The sequence below is a fragment of the Bos taurus genome, chromosome 12 (genome assembly GCF_002263795.3).
Source record: "Bos taurus isolate L1 Dominette 01449 registration number 42190680 breed Hereford chromosome 12, ARS-UCD2.0, whole genome shotgun sequence".
Lineage (NCBI taxonomy): Eukaryota > Metazoa > Chordata > Mammalia > Artiodactyla > Bovidae > Bos > Bos taurus.
The window spans coordinates 24,059,266-24,080,310 of NC_037339.1; the positions used below are offsets into that span (position 1 = coordinate 24,059,266).

Sequence of the window (21,045 nt, forward strand, 5' to 3'; positions counted from 1 at the left end):
AGGACTAAGGAGAATAATTATATGATTATTTCCATAGAAGCTTTCAGGCCTTAGACAAATTCAGTAGCCAACCCTGATAATAAATAAAACAATTCAAAATTATTGCTTAAAATGTTGAATGCCATAAATAAGTAGGTGGATAGAGTGATAAAGGACTAGCAACGCCAAGTATAATTTACAGTAGGGATGAAAGTTGGTATCACTGTTTAAGAATATTATTCGATCCAGAAATTCCATTCCTAGGTACAAGGCCAACAGACGTGGACAAAAATGTACAAAGGAACCATATTCTTAATAGCCACAGACTGGAAACCACACAGATGTCATAAAAAATAGATTGATAAATAAGTTGTGTCATTTTCAAAAATCAAAATCTGATGCCGAATTGACGTAACAAAAATGATTGCTACTAACAGAGAAAGTTAAACATAAAAAGTACATACTTTGATTTGTTTATATAAAGTTTAAAAGTTTGTGAAAGTAATCTGTGGTGATAGCAGTTAGATTTGTGATTGTGAACTGGAATGACTGAGAAAGGACAAGAGGGAGGTTCTTGGGATGCAGACACTCTTCCAGGCTTTTGTCTGTGTTGTGTCACACAAGCATGTTCACTTTTTAAAAAGGCATCAAGCTGTACACTGTGCATTTTACTGTTTGTATGAAAGTGAAAGTGAAAGTCGCTCTATTGTGTCTGACTCTTTGTGACTCCATGGACTCTAGGCCAGAATACTGGAGTTGGCCTTCCGCTTCTCCAGGGGATCTTCCCAACCCAGGGATCTAATGTATGCTAGACCTCAAAAACAAGTTCAAAATTAATAATGATTGCAATGAATCAAAATATATTGAATAAATGAAAAATCCATGGGCCCATGAGTAATACTCAGTAATTAAAAGGAGAAGAGGACCAAATTGTACATATAAAAGAATTCGAGTAAGCAAACTCAGAAGTGATGATAGGATAAGAAAGCCCTCAATTATCAAACACCATGTAATAACTGATATAGGCACATAATTAGCACTCAATAACAAGCAATCATTTAAGTGTTTTTTTGTTATTTTTCAATGCAATGCTTACCTTCTGGGACCTGGATAAACAATCATGTGTGCCTGCTGGGCTGCGTGATCAGAGTCCCAGCAGACTCTCTCTCTCTATATATATAGTGTGTTTTGTTTGACTATAACTGGTGAAAGTATGTTTTTTGCAGAAGCAGCAGTGATTTGCTGTGGGTGTAATTTATTTTATTTTATTTTTTTTTGCTGTTTTATTCCATTCTTGACCAAAGCTTCCTCTAAGAGGTTTTTTATGGAAAATTGTCCCACTAACTTAAAGGGTGTGCTGTGCTATGCTAAGTCACTTCAGTCGTGTCTGACTCTGTGTGACCCCATAGATGGCAGCCCACCAGGCTCCCCCGTCCCTGGGATTCTCCAGGCAAGAACACTGGAGTGGGCTCCCATTTCCTTCTCCAATGCATGAAAGTGAAAAGTGAAAGTGAAGTCGCTCAGTCGTGTCTGACTCTTAGCGACCCCATGGATTGCAGCCTAACAGGCTCCTCTGTCCATGGGATTTTCCAAGCAAGTACTGGAGTGGGGTGCCATTGCCTTCTCCAACTTAAAGGGTGAGGTGGGAGATATACTTAAGTTGTCTTCTAAAAAAATTAAATAGTGAATATGTTAATATATATATACACACACAAACACATAGAGTGTGTATCTTATGAAATAAACAGATATCCAAAATGGCAGATGAATTAAAAGCGTATGAGTTTAGTTATTCTCTTGTAAAGAGTACAGTCTACTTAAAAGTAGTGCAACTGAAGTTTCATATGACTTTCATTTGTCTCTCAATTATTTTCTTTTTATCCTTTTGTGGTTTCCATCATATTTGACCAGTATCCCATTTTAATGTGATTTTTATGTCATAACTTTTTCTTCTCTGCCTGTTTAACTTGTCCTTATGTAGCACTTATTTTCACAGAGGCCTCTGTGACTTTGTGGCAGCAGGAAGAAATATTAAACCAAAAAATTGTCAAGCAGCAGGGTGTAATGCAATACATACGGGTCTGGGTATCAGACAGATGGGCCTGGTTCTAACAGCAGGATACCCACTTACTCACCAAGAGAGCATGTCTATAAAAATATGAATAATGAAAGAGTAAGTGTTCTTGCTATTAAGTTGCTAAGTTGAATCCGACTTTTTGCAACCCCACAGACTGCAGCATGCCAGGCTTCCTTGACCTTTACTATCTCCCAGAGTTTGCTCAGACTCACGTCCTTTGAGTTGGTGGTGCCATCCAACCATCTCATCCTCTGTTGTCCCCTTCTCCTCCTGACCTCCATCTTTCCCAGCATCAGGTTCTTTTCCAATGAGTCAGCTCTTTGCACTACTTTTGCTCCAAAGTAGTGGAGCTTCAGCTTCAGCATCAGTCCTTCCAATGAATATCTGGGGCTGATTTCCTTTAGGATTGACTACTTTGATCTCTTGGCAGCCCATGGAACTCTCAGGAGCTTTAGGCCTATTAAATAGTGCCTGTTAAATTGTTTTTGTCTTCATCATTCCTAGAGAATAACACAAAGGAAATTGTTTGTAAGTGCACTGGTGACCTGATTCATTGGGAAGCATTTTTTTCTAATAAACAGCAATGTTAGCAAGGGAACATCTCTTGTCATCTGGAAGATACACTGTAAAGGGATAGATGAAAAGAGAAAGCTGAGAGGATACCTCTCTTATGTTCGGCTGCCACCTTTAATCATACGTTGGATCTTAGGGCTACAGAAGATAAAACACAAACAAGCCAAAAACCTGAGTGAGGAATTTAAAAACTTGTACTGCAGAAGAAAATCTGGGGTTTAAAGCAAATCATTAACTATTTTTCAGTGTCTTTTTTGTTATTTACGTAGGCCACAACACTGGGAAAGAAAAGCAAAGATTGACAGAAAAGAAGTTGGGAGCAAGAAAGACTTTTATCAAGGGTTTTCATAGGCATTGAGGCTAAGATTTCATAAAATGTCACAATTCAGATAAAACAAAGAATATCATGTCATTCTATTGCAGTTTTTTTTTTTTTTTATCTCTTTTTTCTTGTCTTTGGAGGGGAAAAAGCTGCATCTGTCATAGAAGAAAAAAAAAAAAACAAAACCCAGCTAAAAATGTATGAATCTTCCTCAACATTGCTGTAGCATGTTGTCTTAAATCACAGACTTGAGCAAATGAACTCCTCGTGACCTCTGCTTTCTTCTTCTTTCTAGGTGCCTCCCATACTCCTTGATAAGCAGTTCTCTGAATTCACTCCAGACATTACACCCATCATTTTGGCAGCCCATACAAATAATTATGAGATAATAAAACTTTTGGTTCAGAAAGGCGTCTCAGTGCCCAGACCCCACGAGGTCCGCTGTAACTGCGTTGAATGTGTGTCTAGCTCAGATGTGGACAGTCTCCGCCACTCTCGCTCCAGACTCAACATCTACAAGGCCCTGGCCAGCCCGTCTCTCATTGCCCTGTCCAGTGAAGACCCTTTTCTCACAGCCTTTCAGCTGAGTTGGGAGCTCCAGGAACTGAGTAAGGTGGAAAATGAATTCAAGTCAGAATATGAGGAGCTGTCTCGACAGTGCAAACAATTTGCCAAGGACCTACTGGATCAGACAAGAAGTTCCCGAGAGCTGGAAATCATTCTTAATTACCGTGATGACAACAGTCTCCTGGAAGAACAAAGTGGAAACGATCTCGCGAGACTCAAATTGGCCATTAAGTACCGTCAGAAAGAGGTGAGTGTTGCTAGATTTTATCCATCAAAATGCCACAGAACTTAATCACAGGGGGGAAAAGTTGGTACTCCAAAATTAGGTTGGGGTTTTAAAGCATTTTCTATTTAACTTTAAGTGGATGAAATGTTGGCCAGATTACTGATTATGAAACACATTTAGGAGTGGCAGTAAGTGGTTTAATAATTGGTGATTTTTTGACACCTGTATTAAAATATACACATTTACTGGGGTGAAAATGGTAAAACTAATGAATTTTAGACTCTCTGTATGAAGAGTTCTGATTCTGCCATTATAAGTCTTGTTCGTTTAGAGGGTCACACAGATTTCTTTGAACTTTGGTTTTTCTCATCTGCTTAATGGACTTAATATTTATACTTGATTATATGTATACTTCTTTATACATATAAAATATTTTTCTCACAGATTTGAAGGAAGTATAAAATGAGTGGATATGTATGAATGCTCTGAGTAAATTATAATGTGTAATATTAATAAAAATACATTATTAGAAATTATTAATAAAAGAAAGCTTTTAGTCCAATAACAGGTGGAAGTTCTAAAACTTCTCTCACGTCTGGCTTAGTTTCTTTATTTGTCAGGAATGAGAAGTTAAAGAAGTCAGTTGCAGGAGAGTAATACAGTTTTCATTAGATTTCTGTGGATTTGAATATTAAATGAGGAAAATTCAGATCTATTATACATATTGCCTGGAGAAGGCAATGGCACGCCACTCCAGTACTCTTGCCTGGAAAATCCCATGGACGGAGGAGCCTGGTAGGCTGCAGTCCATGGGGTCGCTAAGAGTCGGACACGACTGAGCGACTTCCCTTTAACTTTTCACTTTCATGCATTGGAGAAGGAAATGGCAACCCACTCTAGTGTTCTTGCTTGGAGAATCCCAGGGACAGTGGAGCCTGGTGGGCTGCCGTCTGTGGGGTCGCACAGAGTCGGACACGACTGAAGCAACTTAGCAGTAGCAGCAGCATACATATTGCCTAGCATAATTGTTTTTTGCTTCTATCACTGATTTTGAGTAAGTTCTCAAAAATATGTTTACTTCTACCTCCAAAAAATATTGGTTTTCTTTTCATTGGTGAATTATAGTAATTATTCTAGAACAAAAATATTGGAAAACTACATATATAAGATGAAAAAGAAAAAGAAGCTTCTGAAAAAAATGTATTTAATTTTTTTTGAGTTGGCCCTAAATATTCCACATTAGATATTAGAGATCTATTAGATATTAGAATAATTTTAATATGCAACTAGAAGAAATTAATGAAAAACTTCACTTGACTAAAGATGTTTTTTCTTTGCTTAGATCCTTTTGTATATTTTAGGAAAAGACTCAGTTTCAAGGTTTATTGAACAAAAAGCCACAAATTGAGTCCTTGGTTAGGTATGTTAGAAGCAAAGCAATAGAAAACATTTGATAATTTCTAACACTTCTTTCAAGATGCTTGTACTTTTTGTTTCTGTGAAGTTATGGAATTGGAGGGTGATAGAACCTAACAGTGCAGCAGGATGAAGGAAGGCTAAAAACACATGTAATAAGAAAATATGAAGTAGTAATAGCTTTTAAAAGATGCGTTTTTAAAAATGACTCCGCATTTGCATTTTCTATTTTAGTTTTTGAAATAACAATGGAAGGGAAAAAAAGCAAAATTATTACAGAATTGTTTTGGAGTATCTCATTCAATATCAAAGAGCATATTTCCCTAGAGCTGACAGTTTTTCAAGAGCAAAGTAGTGTTGGATGGCTAATAAAGTGTTATAAAATCAAGAATAAGATTTTACACTCATATACATTCTTTGAAATAATCAGATCAGATCAGTCACTCAGTCGTGTCCGACTCTTTGCGACCCCATGAATCGCAGCACGCCAGGCCTCCCTGTCCAACACCAACTCCCGGAGTTCACTGAGACTCGCGTCCATTGAGTCAGTGATGCCATCCAGCCGTCTCATCCTCTGTCGTCCCCTTCTCCTCCTGCCCCCAATCCCTCACAGCATCAGGGTCTTTTCCAATGAGTCAACTCTTCGCATGAGGTGGCCAAAGTACTGGAGTTTCAGCTTTAGCATCATTCCTTCCAAAGAAATCCCAGGGCTGATCTCCTTCAGAATGGACTGGTTGGATCTCCTTGCAGTCCAAGGGACTCTCAGGAGTCGTCTCCAACACCACAGTTGAAAAGCATCAATTCTTTGGCGCTCAGCCTTCTTCACAGTCCAACTCTCACATCCATACATGACCACAGGAAAACCCATAGCCTTGACTAGACGAACCTTCGTTGGCAAAGTAATGTCTCTGCTTTTGAATATGCTATCTAGGTTGGTCGTAACTTTCCAGGTTGTATTTTATGAAACGTACTCCTAAATTATTCAAAAATTACCGACCTGAAAATACTTGATAAGATTTTCTAGTAAGAGCATGTGTGTTAAATAAAACTCTAGCATAAATGTCTTCCCTTATACTTTTTTTTTTTTTAAGGGCATAGACTGAACAGGAAGAACTTTTTTGAGAAAAAGTTTTATTGGAGTATAGTTGAATTATAATGTATTAATTTCAGCTGTACAGGTTAACTAGTTATACATATTACATATATCTACTCTTTTATAGAGTATTTTTCCATATAGGCCATTACAGAGTATTGAGTAGAATTCCCTGTGCTATAAATGCTCACAAAATACTAGCAAATGGAATCCAACAACACATTGTTCTATACCTTTTTAACCACGAGTTCTCCTTGTTTCAGTCTACAAAAGTTTGAGGTTTGTCTTTGACCTATCTCTGATGTTTTGGGATTGCCTTCCCACTAATGTTCACATGGCTGAGTCCTACTCGCTCTTAAAAGCGCACTCAGTTCTCTATTCCCACAGAGAGATTCCATGAAGCAATTCTTCCATACAACCTTTAGGATAAATGCCTTCATTATGCACATTCTGGGCTGCATTGTATTGCTGTATTTGACTTGCCTTCTCTAGGACACAGCTGAGCAACCTCACTTCACTTCTCTAGGCTGTCAGTGTCAGGAACACATTTGTCTCGTTCATCAGTCCTGCTTCAGTACTTGATAGAGAAAAGATGCTCCACGTGAATTGATCTCAATATGCTCAGTATGAATGCATTTGAATAGATTGAAAATCTCAGTTCTGGAAGGCTCCCTACATGTTTCCTTGCCTGAGTAATTTGCAGTGTTTAGGTTAATAATGGAAAGCAATTAAATACATTATTTTGTATGAAAAGGTTGCAATGCAATCCCTGTAGAGCTCTTCAAATTAAAGTGAAAAAACATATGTAATCTCTATATAGTCCACAGCCTATGTTCTTTTAAATTTACTTTTCCTTTTCTTGAAGGTAAGTCAACAGTTTTGCAACATTAACTTTCAACTTGGTACTAATCTGTGTTCTGTCTTAGAAATTAAGGGAGTTGTTAAAGAGGAAGGAGAGAAATCAACATGGGGATAGCCCTGGACTCATACCTGTTTATCCTATCCTGGAGCAATATGAAGAGATTTGTATCAATCAGCTGCTTTCTATAGCATGTGGTATCAGAACCTTGGGACTGTGTGGCGAACAATGGCTGTTTCCTCTTAGATCCTTTGGATTCTGGTGGCTGGTCAGCAGTTGTGTAAGAGTTTTGCATTTGCTTTAATGAGGCAAGAAGAGCTGACCTTTGTTAGGCATTCAGTTCAGTTCAGTCGTTCAGTCGTGTCCGACTCTTTGCGACCCGGTGGACTGCAGCATGCCAGGCCTCTCTGTCCATCACCAACTCCTGGAGTTTACTCAAACTCATGTCCATTTAGTCGGTGATGCCATCCAACCATCTCATCCTCTGTCATCCCCTTCTCCTTTTGCCTTCAATCTTTCCCAGCATCAGGGTCTTTTCAAATGAGTCAGCTCTTTGCATCAGGTGGCCAAAGTATTGGAGTTTCAGCTTCAACATCAGTCCTTCCAATGAACATTCAGGACTGATTTCCTTTAGGATGGACTGGTTGGGTCTCCTTGCAGTCCAAGGGACTCTTGAGAGTCTTCTCCAACACCACAGTTCAAAAGCATCAATTCTTCGGTGCTCAGCTTTCTTTATAGTCCAACTCTGTTAGGCGTATAGTCTGTTAGGCATATAGTCCAACTCTGTTAGGCATTGACTGTCTTTTAATTCTTCATTTGCTTCATTTTTCACTCTTATTCAAGTCTAGGATGTCTAGAATATACCTTTCATATTTTCTTGTGTCTGGTAAGTTCCACATCAGAATATGGATAATTTGGAGGGAAAAAATGTCTCATACTATCAGGACATTGTCTCATGGACATCAAACAACTATTATGGAAGAATGGCAAAGGGAGTACTTCTGGGGAGAAAAGTAAGAAAAGGGTATTGCATACAGTGTTCCCCTCCATAACTGAGATTTGTCTGCTGAAATAACTTTGAGAGTCATTCACCCAAGTAAATATGGTAATGCTTCTGTCTTAGTTTGCTTTACTTAGCTAACACAGAATGGGTTATTTGAATTTGATTAGGTATTACTGACCACGTCCCTCTCTTTTTTTCTCTCTTCTCTGTTTTGAACTGTTTTGGGAACATTCATGTGTTCAGATCTCTTCTTAAAAACCACTTTCTCTGGAAGTATGCCCTTAACCTGTTTTCAACTCAGAATTCGTCATTGGTTTCTCTTGCTATGGCAGCAGTATTGCTTCATTACAAGTACTGTTTTGCCTCCTACTTGTTTTCACTTTTGGTTTCTTCCATTCAACACCTTGCCTTTAGTCCTACCTCCTCCAATCCATTGATCACCGCACCACCTAAGGGTCTTTGTTTTGTGTTTTAGGAAAAGTAAATCTAGGGATAGTTTTTCAGGTATAGCACTGAAAGCCCCCTGTCTTAGAGAAGCCCTCTGTTTGGTCATCATAAATCTGAGCATGTGAGCTCTGTGTAAAGCATCGCAGTGTCTTTCTCACGCTCGCAAATAAAGTCCAAACTGTCACAGCTCGCTTTATATGGATTCTGCCTAAATCGTTGGTTTCATTGTTCGCCATCACTACTCATAGTTCACATTTCAGTCAAATGCAAACACTCATAATTGTACTGCTTTCCCACATTGGGCCGTTCCACCCAGGACTCTCTTAACATACAAAGACCTCTGTCCTGTTTCATGTTGCTTGCCCATTGTCGTGGGTTTTGCCGGATCTCGGTAAAATTGTCTGAGAGGTTGTTTTTAAACACTGCACTGCTGCTTCCATCCCAATGCTCAGGACAGTTATACCAAAACCCCTGGAAATGCAGAAGTATATTTTAAAAGACTACTCAGATAATTCTAATGTGCTGTCAAGGTGAGTAAGTACTACTTGAAATTGTATATCAAGGTTTAACTCATGAATTAAAACTTCTTTAGATTTCCTTGACTTTCTCAAGTAGAGAAGACAGAGGTTGCCAAACGTAACATCATCAGAGGCACCTGAGCAGCTTTTGGAAGTAACTCTCCTTTTGGCTCAGCTGGTAAAGAATTTGCCTGCAATGAGGGAGACCTGGGTTCGATCCCTGGATTGGGAAGATCCCCTGGAGATCTTCCAGAGGATCTGGAAGGAAGGGAAAGGCTACCCACTCATTATTTTGTCCTGGAGAATTCCAGGAACTGTATAGTCCACGGGGTTGCAAAGAGTCGGACACAACTGAGAGACTTTCACTTTCATGAATTTTCTTTCCTCAGCCCCAAGTGCAGAAATTCACCTTCAGTAAGTCCTTGCATTTGTGGCATAGCACAGAAGTCCTCTCAAATTCTTCCCATCTCTCCCTCCTCATGTCATCACCCACCCTGTTATGTTTGCCATGATCCTGATACCCTTCTTTCTTCTTAAGGTCTATTCCACTGCTAACAGGATTCTTAGAGCTTTCATTTATCTGCAAAGTAAGATCCAAGAGTTAGGTAGGAAAAAAAAATCCTACTTAAAAAAGGGAAATAAACCTAAGGAAATGCAAAGATGGAGGGGAAGGGGTCAAACATTAATATTCTCCTGTCACGTGATAGAGAAATGAAAGCTTTCCATCTGAGTGTGCATACCTAGCCATGCCTTCTTTCAGGTAAATTTCTGGCCATCTAAAAACTATTGGAGATAGCTTTTTGTTGGTATCAAGTAACTCATCTCTGATTGTTGAAAAAAAATTCTATAAAAGTATGAAGCCTATGAAATGGATATAATTCTCTTTCCCATGCCTAATAAGGTATGTGATGTTATACCAATTAGCTTTTGAGTTTTTGTTTTCTCACCTTTAAAATGGGAAAATACTGCCTACTTCATAGGTCAGTAGTGGAGGTGAAGCATGATAATACGGGTCCAGACTTAGGCGTACTTCCTGGCATTTATGTCCATGGAAGGGTAGCTGTCTATTACATTTAGTTATTACTGTTATTATAATTGTTTTTGTTTATCCCTTCATGGAACCTCAGTATAAAAAGCTAAGGGCATGCAGAGAAATGATATATACCACTCTATTGTATGTCCTGCAGCAAAAAGAATGGACTTCATCATTAAACGTTTTAATATGTATACTGAATATTTTATAGGCCTCATGGGTTTCATAGCACTTTTGAACTGTGAGTTTGGAACTGACACATACACACTGCTAAAAATAAATTTAAAAAAATTTTTGAAGTTTATCATTACAGTCTAATATTATAATCAGTATGCTAAACTATTTATTTTAAAACAATAGTCTCATCAAAAATGCATAATGTATAAACATTATGCCAGAGCCTAGGGTTGTCCATGCTCTAGTTCTTCCATTATAAGCTTTCAAAAGAAACTTAGATTATGTATTACACACTCGATTTTAATTTGTCCTCCTGCTTTGCATTTTTTTAATATATTTTAGGCACTGATTATGTATGCCCTTTGAACCTGACTGCTGCCTGCTAGACCACAGAATCAGGAACTCTTATCACACCAGCACTTATCAAGAATGCCAGGCATATGGCAGAGTTTTAATACATGAAGATACACTGAGTGATGTAAATTATAAGAGACTTGTATTAATAAAAGGGATAAAAAGCTGCATTTTCTTCTAGCTTACTTTCCTTTTCCTCTGTACTTTGGAGCACACTCTGACCGATTTCTGGGCCCTGCATCTTGGTCCTCCAAGTGTGTTCACATACCTGCTGTTGCTATACAAAGGCAACACGGATAAAGGCTTCCTACCGCTTCTGCCCACCCACTCCTGGGGCCCAAACATTTCAGCGCCTGCCACTGGGTAATGGATGAAGCAAATGCCTGTTCAGGACTTGCGAGCCCGGCTGACAGTACTATGACAGGTCATTAGGCATTTAATTTAACACTAGGTTTTTAGAGCTTGGAATTCAATCCCCATGTGTTTCTTTACAGCTAATTAATGACATGAAACCACTTTTCCCTAATTCGTATCTGAAAGTGATTGTTTCTGTTTCTTCCACAATGAGATATGAAATGGTATATGTCCATAACATTGTATAAATTCATCCTTTCAAACAGCACTGAGTAGAATGTGATAAATTTATACCTTCCAAAACATAAAATAGCAAGCTTTAACTGGAAGTTAGATATAAAATATGGCTTGTATTTGATGTTGTTGTTGTTCAGTCACTAAGTCATGTCCCACTCTTTGCGACCCCATGGACTGTAGCCTACCAGGCTCCTCTGTCTGTGGGATTTCCCAGGCAAGAATACTGGAGTGGGTTGCCATTACCTTCTCCAGGGGATCTTGATATTGTTTTAATAAATACAAAAAGGAAACGACTAAGTGACTTATTTTCAGACAGGTATATACTTCTGTTCACCTAACAAAAATGCATTTTGTCCACAGAATAAGCAACTCTTTTCAACGTAACTCTCACTTGCTGCAGACATCAACTAAAAACATTAGGTTAATGATAATATCTTTGAAAAATTTCACTGTGTATTAGACACCCTCTCTGGTCCTTCAAGGGGCTTCCCTGGTGGCTCAGATGGTAAACAATTTGCGTGCAATGTGGGAAACCAGGGTTTAATCACTGGGTTGGGAAGATCCCCTAGAGAAAGGAATCATGGCTACCCACTCCAGTATTCTTGCCTGGAGAATTCCATGAACAGAGGCTACAGTCCATGGGGTGACAGAGTCAGATACAACTGAGCTACTAGCATGTTTCACTGGTTCTCTGAGGAATAACTTTTCTGTATGCAACTGGGACTACTGACTCCATGATAATTGACAAACGAGTAGCAATAAGATCAGCCCCTATTCAGATCCAATCATTTCATTTGTCAGCAGTGAAGAACTCTGTCTATTGCTGCTTTTGCACAAAACTTCCTATTTAAATTTGAGGCTTTTGTTTGGGTCATAATTTAATGTCTCATATCTTCTCTGTCACTCATCACAAAACAAAATTAAGGATTACCACTTTCAAAATCATGAATTTAACAGCTTATTCCAGCCCACATACAGAAGTACAATACAAAAACTAAATGGGTTGGCAAAGCATTATTGTTGTCAAGAAAACCTAGTGGCTTTGAGATACAATGTAAAATCCTGCTCGAGATCCCTGATAAACTATGGGAATGAGGAGGAGCTTTTACACTTCTCCTTACCCTCATTTTCCTTCGACCATATGTGGCATATTCACAGGTTTTCTCAATAAAGGTTAGTTATGTTTTGTCTCAAGTCTTGGGAGAAGAAATGCACAGTGAAACCCTCTAGGATGTATAATGCCGTGCTATAATTTGGCGATTTATGAGCCTTAAGCTTAATTCTGAAGCTGTGTGTTTATCGACTGCTTCTCGGTAATATAGAACTGGGAAAACAATCCCATAGGATTATATTTTTATTCTTTGTAGCACGCTCTGTTCCCTTTTTCCCTTTGGCTTTAGGGAGCACTCAGTGGTGTGCCTTCTGCTGCTATGGAGAAATACTGAAAGCTTTTTTCTTTATGGTTTTTACCTTCATCTGCCCCCTTGCAAGCTCCCTGCGAGCTGTAAGAAGGCCTGCTTTTCCTCATTCCAAAACCACCACTTCATTTTTAAATGCGGGCCTCCATTGTTGTTTTGCTCTGTGGCATTCCCTAAGCTCAGTGATTTTCCCCAGGTGGCTCTGGAACATGCAATCCAAAACCTCTTTTCTTTCTCTGCCACATTCACCTCTAATACCGGGCAGTGGGGAGCTGGAAATCTTATTGGCAGCTGCTATTAAGTAAACATAGGAGGGACCTAGTGGTTGGGCTTAGGGGGCTCTGGTCAAGATAATGCTCTTTCTCTCTCCAAGTGCAAGTCCACACGTGATTGCAGGGTGTGTATTCTATGCTGGAGACTGCTGCTGCTGCTAAATCGCTTCAGTCGTGTTCGACTCTGTGCGACCCCATAGATGGCAGCCCACCAGGCTCCCCTGTCCCTGAGATTCTCCAGGCAAGAATACTGGAGTGGGTTGCCATTTCCTTCTCCAATGCATGAAAGTGAAAAGTGAAAGTGAAGTCGCTGAGTCGTGCTCGACTCTTAGCGACCCCATGGACTGGAGCCTACCAGGCTCCTCAGTCCATGGGATTTTCCAGGCAAGAGTACTGGAGTGGGGTGCCATTGAGACAGAGGACAGCAAAATGAGAAGACAGCAAGTCCCAGGCCAAGTTTGGGTTTCTTCCAGAAATGTCCTAGAGCCTAGAATTTTTTTTGGAGAAGGCAATGGCACCCCACTCTAGTACTCTTGCCTGGAAAATCACATGGACAGAGGAGCCTGGTGGGCTACAGTCCATGGGGTCTCTAAGAGTCGGACATGACTGAGCGACTTCCCTTTCACTTTTTACTTTCATGCATTGGAGAAGGAAATGGCAACCCACTCCAAGGTTCTTGCCTGGAGAATCCCAGGGACCGGGGAGCCTGGTGGGCTGCCATCTATGGGGTCACAGAGAGTCGGACACGACTGAAGCGACTTAGCAGCAGCAGCAGCAGCAATGTTTTATTTCAGAATGCTAAGACTGACTTTACATTTGGTATTCGGACTCCTCTTCTGTAAATAACCCCCTGGTATCAGTATCACAATGCTTATTGTGAATGGGCTTTTAAATACTATGTTTGGAAAACAGCATTTATTATTTTTCTGATTACATGGCATTACATGCCAGTTATAAGAAATGTGTGATATCAATAAATATGATATTTACAAGTCTGTAATCACATAATATTGCTAATATTCAGTTTACTTTTTAAATAAATTCTTATCATAAATAGATAGAGCCTAGAATTTTATTCTTGCTTAGACAGTACAGTGAAATCCATATGTGTGTGTGTGTGTGCTGTAGTACTTAAGCAGAAAATGCTGTTGCTGTTGTTGTTTAGTTACTAAGTCATGTCTGAGTCTTTGTGACCCTATGTACTGCAGCCCACCAGACTCCTCTGTCCATGGGATTTCCCAGGCAAGAATACTGGAGTGGGTTGCCATTTCCTTCTCCAGGGGATCCTCCTGATCCCGTGATTGAACCTGCATCTCCTGCATTGGCAGGCAGATTGTTCACCACTGAGCAACCTGGGTATAAGCTAAAAATAGATTTTTAGCTATATTGCATGAACGTTTTATATGTTATGTCCTTCACTGATATCGTTTTCTCACTTTCTTCCCTCCTTCCTTTCCTGTCCTCCCTCCTTATTAGGACTTACACTTACCTTATGTAAGAGAGTCTTTTCTGTTTGCTACTTACTGATGATGCTGAAATCAAAGACAAAAGCCTTGTCCTCAGATAACTACCAGGGCATTAGGGATGGAAGAAAAGTCCGCACAACTCTCACCATGTGGGCCCCAAAGACTGTGGCAGAGCTGCTTCTGGAGCCCAGGAAAATGCTGCCTAACTTGGTCCTAGGGTCTTAGGGCAGGCTTCCTGGAACAGAAAAGGCCTTGCTTGAGTTTCTGTGGAAACCCGGGAGTCATCCAGGCAGAGAAGTTACAAAAAGTCAATATGGAAAGAAACACCATGTAGAACTGCAGGGAGGCAAAAAAGAAGGTGGAGAATCCCTCCATTATTATTTATTTAATTAAGATCCATCTGATTCCTTTTTTTTTTTTCATTGTAGTATAATTGAATGACAATTTTGTGTTAGTTTCAGATATACAGCAAGATGATTCTGTTTATATATGTTCTTTTTCAGACTCTTTTTCATTATAAGTTATTCAGTTCAGTTCAGTTCAGTCGCTCGGTTGTGTCCCGCTCTTTGCGACCCCATGGACTGCAGCATGACAGGACTCCCTGTCCATCACCAACTTCCGGAGTCTGAATATTCTTGGAAGGACTGATGCTGAAGCTGAAACTCCAATACACTGGCCACCTGATGCGAAGAACTGACTCATTTGAAAAGACCCTGATGCTGGGAAAGATTGAAGGTGGGAGGAGAAGGGGATGACAGAGGATGAGATGGCTGGATGGCATCACCAACTCAATGAACATGGGTTTGGATAGACTCTGGCAGTTGGTGATGGACAGGGAGGCCTGGCGTGCTGCGGTTCATGGGGTCGCAAAGAGTCAGACACGACTGAGCGACTGAACTGAAGTGAACTGAAGTAAATCTGTCCCAAACTCCTAATTTATCCCTTCCTCTCTTTCCCTTTGGTAACCATAAATCTGTTTTTTAAGTCTGTGAGTTTGTTTCTGTTTTGTAAATACATTCATTTGTATCATTTTTTAGGTTCCACACTAAGTGCTATCATATATTTGTGTTTGTCTGTCTGGCTTCACTTAATATGATACTTCACTTAATATGATAACCTCTGCTGCTGCTGCTAAGTCGCTTCAGTCGTGTCCAACTCTGTGTGACCCCAGAGACGGCAGCCCCCTGGCTCCCCCGTCCCTGGGATTCTCCAGGCAAGAACAATGGAGTGGGTTGCCATTTCCTTCTCCAATGCATGCAAGTGAAAAGTGAAAGTGAAGTCGCTCAGTCGTATCCAACTCCTAGCGACCCCATGGACTGCAGCCCACCAGGCTCCTCCATCCATGGGATCTTCCAGGCAAGAGTACTGGAGTGGGGTGCCATTGCCTTCTCCGATGATAATCTCTAGGTCCATCCATTGTTGCTGCAAACAGCATGGTTTCATTTTTTATGGTTAAGTAATAGTCCAGGTATATATCTACCACATCTTCTTTATCCATTCATCTGTTAATGAAAATATAAGTTGCTTCCATGTCTTAATTTTTATAAATAGTACTGCTATGAATATTGGGGTGCATGTATCTTTTCAAATTAAAGTTGTCCTCATTTCTGGATATATTCCTAGGAGTGGGATTGCTGGATGATATGATGATTCTATTTTTGTTTTTGAGGAATCTCAGTACTCTTTTCCATAGTGGCTACACCAATTTACATTCCCACCAAGAGTGTAAGAGGGTTCCCTTTGTCTCCACACCCTCTGTAACATTTATTTTTTGTAGGTTTTTGATGGTGGCCATTCTGACCCGTATGAGGTGATATCTCATTGTAGTTTTGATTTCCATTTCTCCAATAATCAGCAACGTTGAGCATCTTTTCATGTGCCTCTTGGTCATCTGTATGTCTTTGGAAAAATATCTATTTACTTCTTCTGCCCATTTTTGATTGGGTTGTTTGTCCTTCTGACATTGAGATGTATGAACTGTTTGTATATTTTGGAAATAATCCCATGTTGGTCACATAATTTGCAAATATTTTCTCCCATTCCGTATGTTGTCTTTTAGTTTTGTTTATGATTTCTTTGCTGTGCAAAAAAAAAAAAAGAGCTTTTAAGTTTAATTGGACCCCATTTGTTTATTTTTGCGTTTATTTCCTTTACTCTAGGAGATCCAAAAACTATTGCTGTGATTTATGTCAGTGTTCTGCCTTTGTTTTCTTCTAAGAGTTTTAGAGAATCTCTTCATTCTTTCTGCCCTCATTCCCACCCCATGGCTTCTGCTTTCACATTTTCTTCTGCCTGATGCAATGAAAGGCTTCTGTATCAGGTCTCAGCTCATTATTATCACTTTCTTGGTAAAGACCCAGAACACCGACCCTAGTTACTGTCCTCTTCCTTCACCCTTGACTTCCCTGGTGGCTCAGACAGTAAAGCATCTGTCTACAATGTGGGAGACCCAGTTTCGAGCCCTGGGTTAGGAAGATCCCCTGGAGAAGGAAATGGCAATCCACTCCAGGACTATTGCCTGGAGAATCCCATGGACAGAAGAGCCTGGTAGGCTACAGTCCATGGGGTCGCAAAGAGTCCGACAGGACTGAGGGATTTCACTTTCTTTCCCTTTCCTTCACCCTTTATTCTCAGACATTCTCTTTACATGACAATGTTGATATCGCAGCTTTTATCACAATCCAAAGTCATTCTGTTTATTTGTGTGTAAAATTATGTTTTTATCTTTTTTCACTTGTTATCTAAGTGTTATCTCCTCTGACTTTATTATCAGTGAAAGCCCAGTGGTTGGTATAGTGCTTAGGACATAGGAGCCTGAATCAGTTCAGTTTAGTCGCTCAGTCGGGTCCAACTCTTTGCGACCCTGTGAATCACAGCACGCCAGGCCTCCCTGTCCATCACCAACTCCTGGAGTTCACTCAGACTCACGTCCATTGAGTCAGGGATGCCATCCAGCCATCTCATCCTCTGTCGTCCCCTTCTCCTCCTGCCCCCAATCCCTCCCAGCATCAGAGTCTTTTCCAATGAGTCAGCTCTTCGCATGAGGTGGCCAAAGTACTGGAGTTTCAGCTTTAGCATCATTCCTTCCAAAGAACACCCAGGGCTGATCTCTTTCAAAATGGACTGGTTGGATCTCCTTGCAGTCCACGGGACTCTCAAGAGTCTTCTCCAATACCACACAGTTCAAAAGCATCAATTCTTCGGCGCTCAGCTTTCTTCACAGTCCAACTCTCACATCCATACATCACCACTGGAAAAACCATAGCCTTGACTAGATGGACCTTTGTTGGCAAAGTAATGTCTCTGCTTTTCAATATGCTATCTAGGTTGGTCATAACTTTTCTTCCAAGGAGTAAGCGTCTTTTAATTTCATGGCTGCAGTCACCATCTGCAGTGATTTTGGAGCCCCAAAAAATAAAGTCGGACACTGTTTCCACTGTTTCCCCATCTATTTCCCATGAAGTGATGGGACCAAATGACATGATCTTCGTTTTCTGAATGTTGAGTTTTAAGCCAACTTTTTCACTCTTCTCTTTCACTTTCATCAAGAGGCTTTTTAGTTTCTCTTCACTTTCTGCCACATGGGTGGTATCATCTCCATATCTGAGGTTATTGATATTTCTCCTGGCAATCTTGATTCCAGCTTGTGCTTTTTCCAGCCCAGTGTTTCTCATGATGTACTCTGCATAGAAGTTAAATAAGCAGGGTGACAATATACAGCCTTGAAATACTTACTCCTTTTCCTATTTGGAACCAGTCTGTTGTTCCATGTCCAGTTCTAACTGTTGCTTCCTGACCTGCATATAGGTTTCTCAAGAGGCAGGTCAGGTGGTCTGGTATTCCCATCTCTTTCAGAATTTTCCACAGTTTACTGTGATCCACACAGTCAAAGGCTTTGGCATAGTCAATAAAGCAGAAATAGATGTTTTTCTGGAACTCTCTTGCTTTTTCCATGATCCAGCGGATGTTGGCAATTTGATCTCTGGTTCCTCTGCCTTTTCTAAAATCAGCTTGAATGTCTGGAAGTTCATGGTTCATGTATTGCTGAAGTCCGGCTTGGAGAATTTTGAGCATTACTTTACTAGCATGTGAGATGAGTGCAATTTTGCAGAAGTTTGAGCATTCTTTGGCATTGCCTTTCTTTGGGATTGGAATGAAAACTGACCTTTTCCAGTCCTGTGGCCACTGCTGAGTTTTCCAAATTTGCTGGCATATTGAGTGCAGCACTTTCACAGCATCATCTTTCAGGATTTGAAATAGCTCAACTGGAATTCCATCACCTCCACTAGCTTTGTTCATAGTGATGCTTTGTAAGTCCCACTGACTTCACATTCCAGGATGTCTGGCTCTAGGTGAGTGATCACACCATCGTGATTATCTGAGTCATGAAGATCTTTTTTGTACAGTTCTTCTGTGTATTCTTGCCACCTCTTCTTAATACCTTCTGCTTCTGTTAGGTCCATACCATTTCTGTCCTTTATCGAGCCCATCTTTGCATGAAATGTTCCTTTGGTATCTCTAATTTTCTTGAAGAGATCTCTAGTCTTTCCCTTTCTGTTGTTTTCCTCTATTTCTTTGCATTGATTGCTGAGGAAGGCTTTCTTATCTCTTCTTGATATTCTTTGGAACTCTGCATTCAGATGCTTATATCTTTCCTTTTCTCCTTTGCTTTTCGTGTCTCTTCTTTTCACAGCTATTTTTAAGGCCTCCCCAGACAGCCATTTTGCTTTTTTGCATTTCTTTTCCATGGGGATGCTCTTGGTCCCTGTCTCCTGTACAATGTCATGAACCTCAGTCTATAGTTCATCAAGCACTCTATATATCAGATCTAGTCCCTTAAATCTATTTCTCACTTCCAGTGTATAATCATAAGGGATTTGATTTAGGTCATACCTGAATGGTCTAATGGTTTTCCCTACTTTTTCAATTTCAGTCTGAATTTGGCAATAAGGAGTTCATGATCTGAGCCACAGTCAGATCCTGGTCTTGTTTTTGTTGACTGTATAGAGCTTCTCCATCTTTGGCTACAAAGAATATAGTCAATCTGAGTCTGAATAAATGGTGATAAATTAGAGGAGTGGCAGGGGCTGAGATTAGAGAAAAATAACAGAGAATAGATCGTACAGGGCTGGAATCAGCAACCCTAAGGAATGTGGTTTTAGAAAATCTGTGATACTTAATCATTTAAATATAGAAATTCTTATTAGCATTTGTGTTAGTCTCTCAGGATTGTCTGACTCTTTGAGACCCTGTGGACTATAGCCCACCAGCCTCCTCTGTCCATTGAATTCTCCAGGCAAGAACACTGGAGTGGTTAGCCAGTCTCTTATCCAGGGGATCTTCCCAACCCAGGGATGGAACCCGGGTCTCCTGCATTGCAGGTGGACTCTACCGTCTGAGCCACCAGGGAAGAAATCTTAATAGTCTTTTATTTTCTCAAACTTCTCTTGTCCAAAGATGAGTTCATCATCTTCTCCAAGTCTGGCTCTTCTGTCATCTCTGTTCAAGTAGGAGGCAATCTAATTACTCTTGCTAGAAATCTGAGAGTCAGCCTTGGTTATTTTACATCCATCACTTCCGAAAGTTTGATATGGTAGATGAAAGATGGCCATAATTGTAGGATGGCATCTAATAACCTTCTCCTCAACCAGAGCCTGCCTTAGCTATCTGCCTGAATAGTACAATGCAACAGAAATGAATTTTTATAATTCCCAAGACTTGTTCATAAGGAGACTTGCAGCTTCCACTTATGTTCTCTGGCAACCCAGGTGCCATGTGAGAAGTGTGAATGTCCTACAAGGCCATCATACCAGAGAGCCAATGGGTACACACTCTTGCTGATAGTCTCAGCCTAGCCTAGCCTTCCAACTCTTCACTCCTATGACAAGACTGACAGAAGAAATGAATGTGAACTTCCCTGGACACCCACACTAGTTCATCCTCTAGCTGGATGTGTGCATGCATTCTAAGTTGCTTCAGTTGTGTCTGACTCTTTGTGACACTATGGACTGTAGCCCACCAGGCTCCTCTGTCCATGGAATTTTTATACTGGAGTGAGTTGCTATGCCCTTCTCCAGGGGATCTTCCCACCTCAGGGATCAAACCTGGGTCTCATGTCTCCTGCATTGACAGGTGGGTTCTTTACCACTAGCGCCACCTAGAAAGCCCCCTCTGCTGGATAATGCTGAGTAATTTCTGTTGATGCCACATGGAACAGAAGAATCAACCAACTAAGCCCTGCCTCAATTCCCAGTCCATTATTATGGACTGAATGTTTGTGTCCCCCTAAAATTCCTCTGTTGAAACCTAACCTCCAATGTGATGATATTTAGAGGTGAGGCCTTTGACGGATGATTAGGTTGGGAGTGTGAAGCTCTCATGAATAGGATCAGGGCCCTTTTACAAGAGACCCCAGAGAGCTCTTTAATCCTCTTTCTACCATGTGAGGGCACATCAAGAAGACAGACCCTCACCAGATACCGAATCTGCGGCACCTTGATCTTGGACTTTCTAGCCTCCGGAACTGTGAGAAGTAAAAGCTTCTTGTTTAAGCTGCCCAGTCTGCAGCACTTTGTTACAGCAGTGCGTGAACGAAGGCATGCACAAAATTGTGAAATATTACACAAGGTTGTTTTAAACCACTAAGTTTCGGAG

The 21,045-nt window shown here is 40.4% G+C and overlaps 1 protein-coding gene across 7 annotated transcripts in view; it reads left to right on the forward strand.

Moving 5' to 3' along the window:
• The window catches only part of TRPC4 (transient receptor potential cation channel subfamily C member 4), a 208,151-nt gene that overhangs the window by 93,985 nt on the left and 93,121 nt on the right, over nucleotides 1-21,045 (forward strand). For all 7 annotated transcript variants that reach the window (XM_010810662.4, XM_015473750.3, XM_059891956.1 and 4 more), the window contains 1 exon segment: nucleotides 3,247-3,765. In XM_010810662.4, coding sequence (XP_010808964.1) covers nucleotides 3,247-3,765 — 519 coding nt within the window.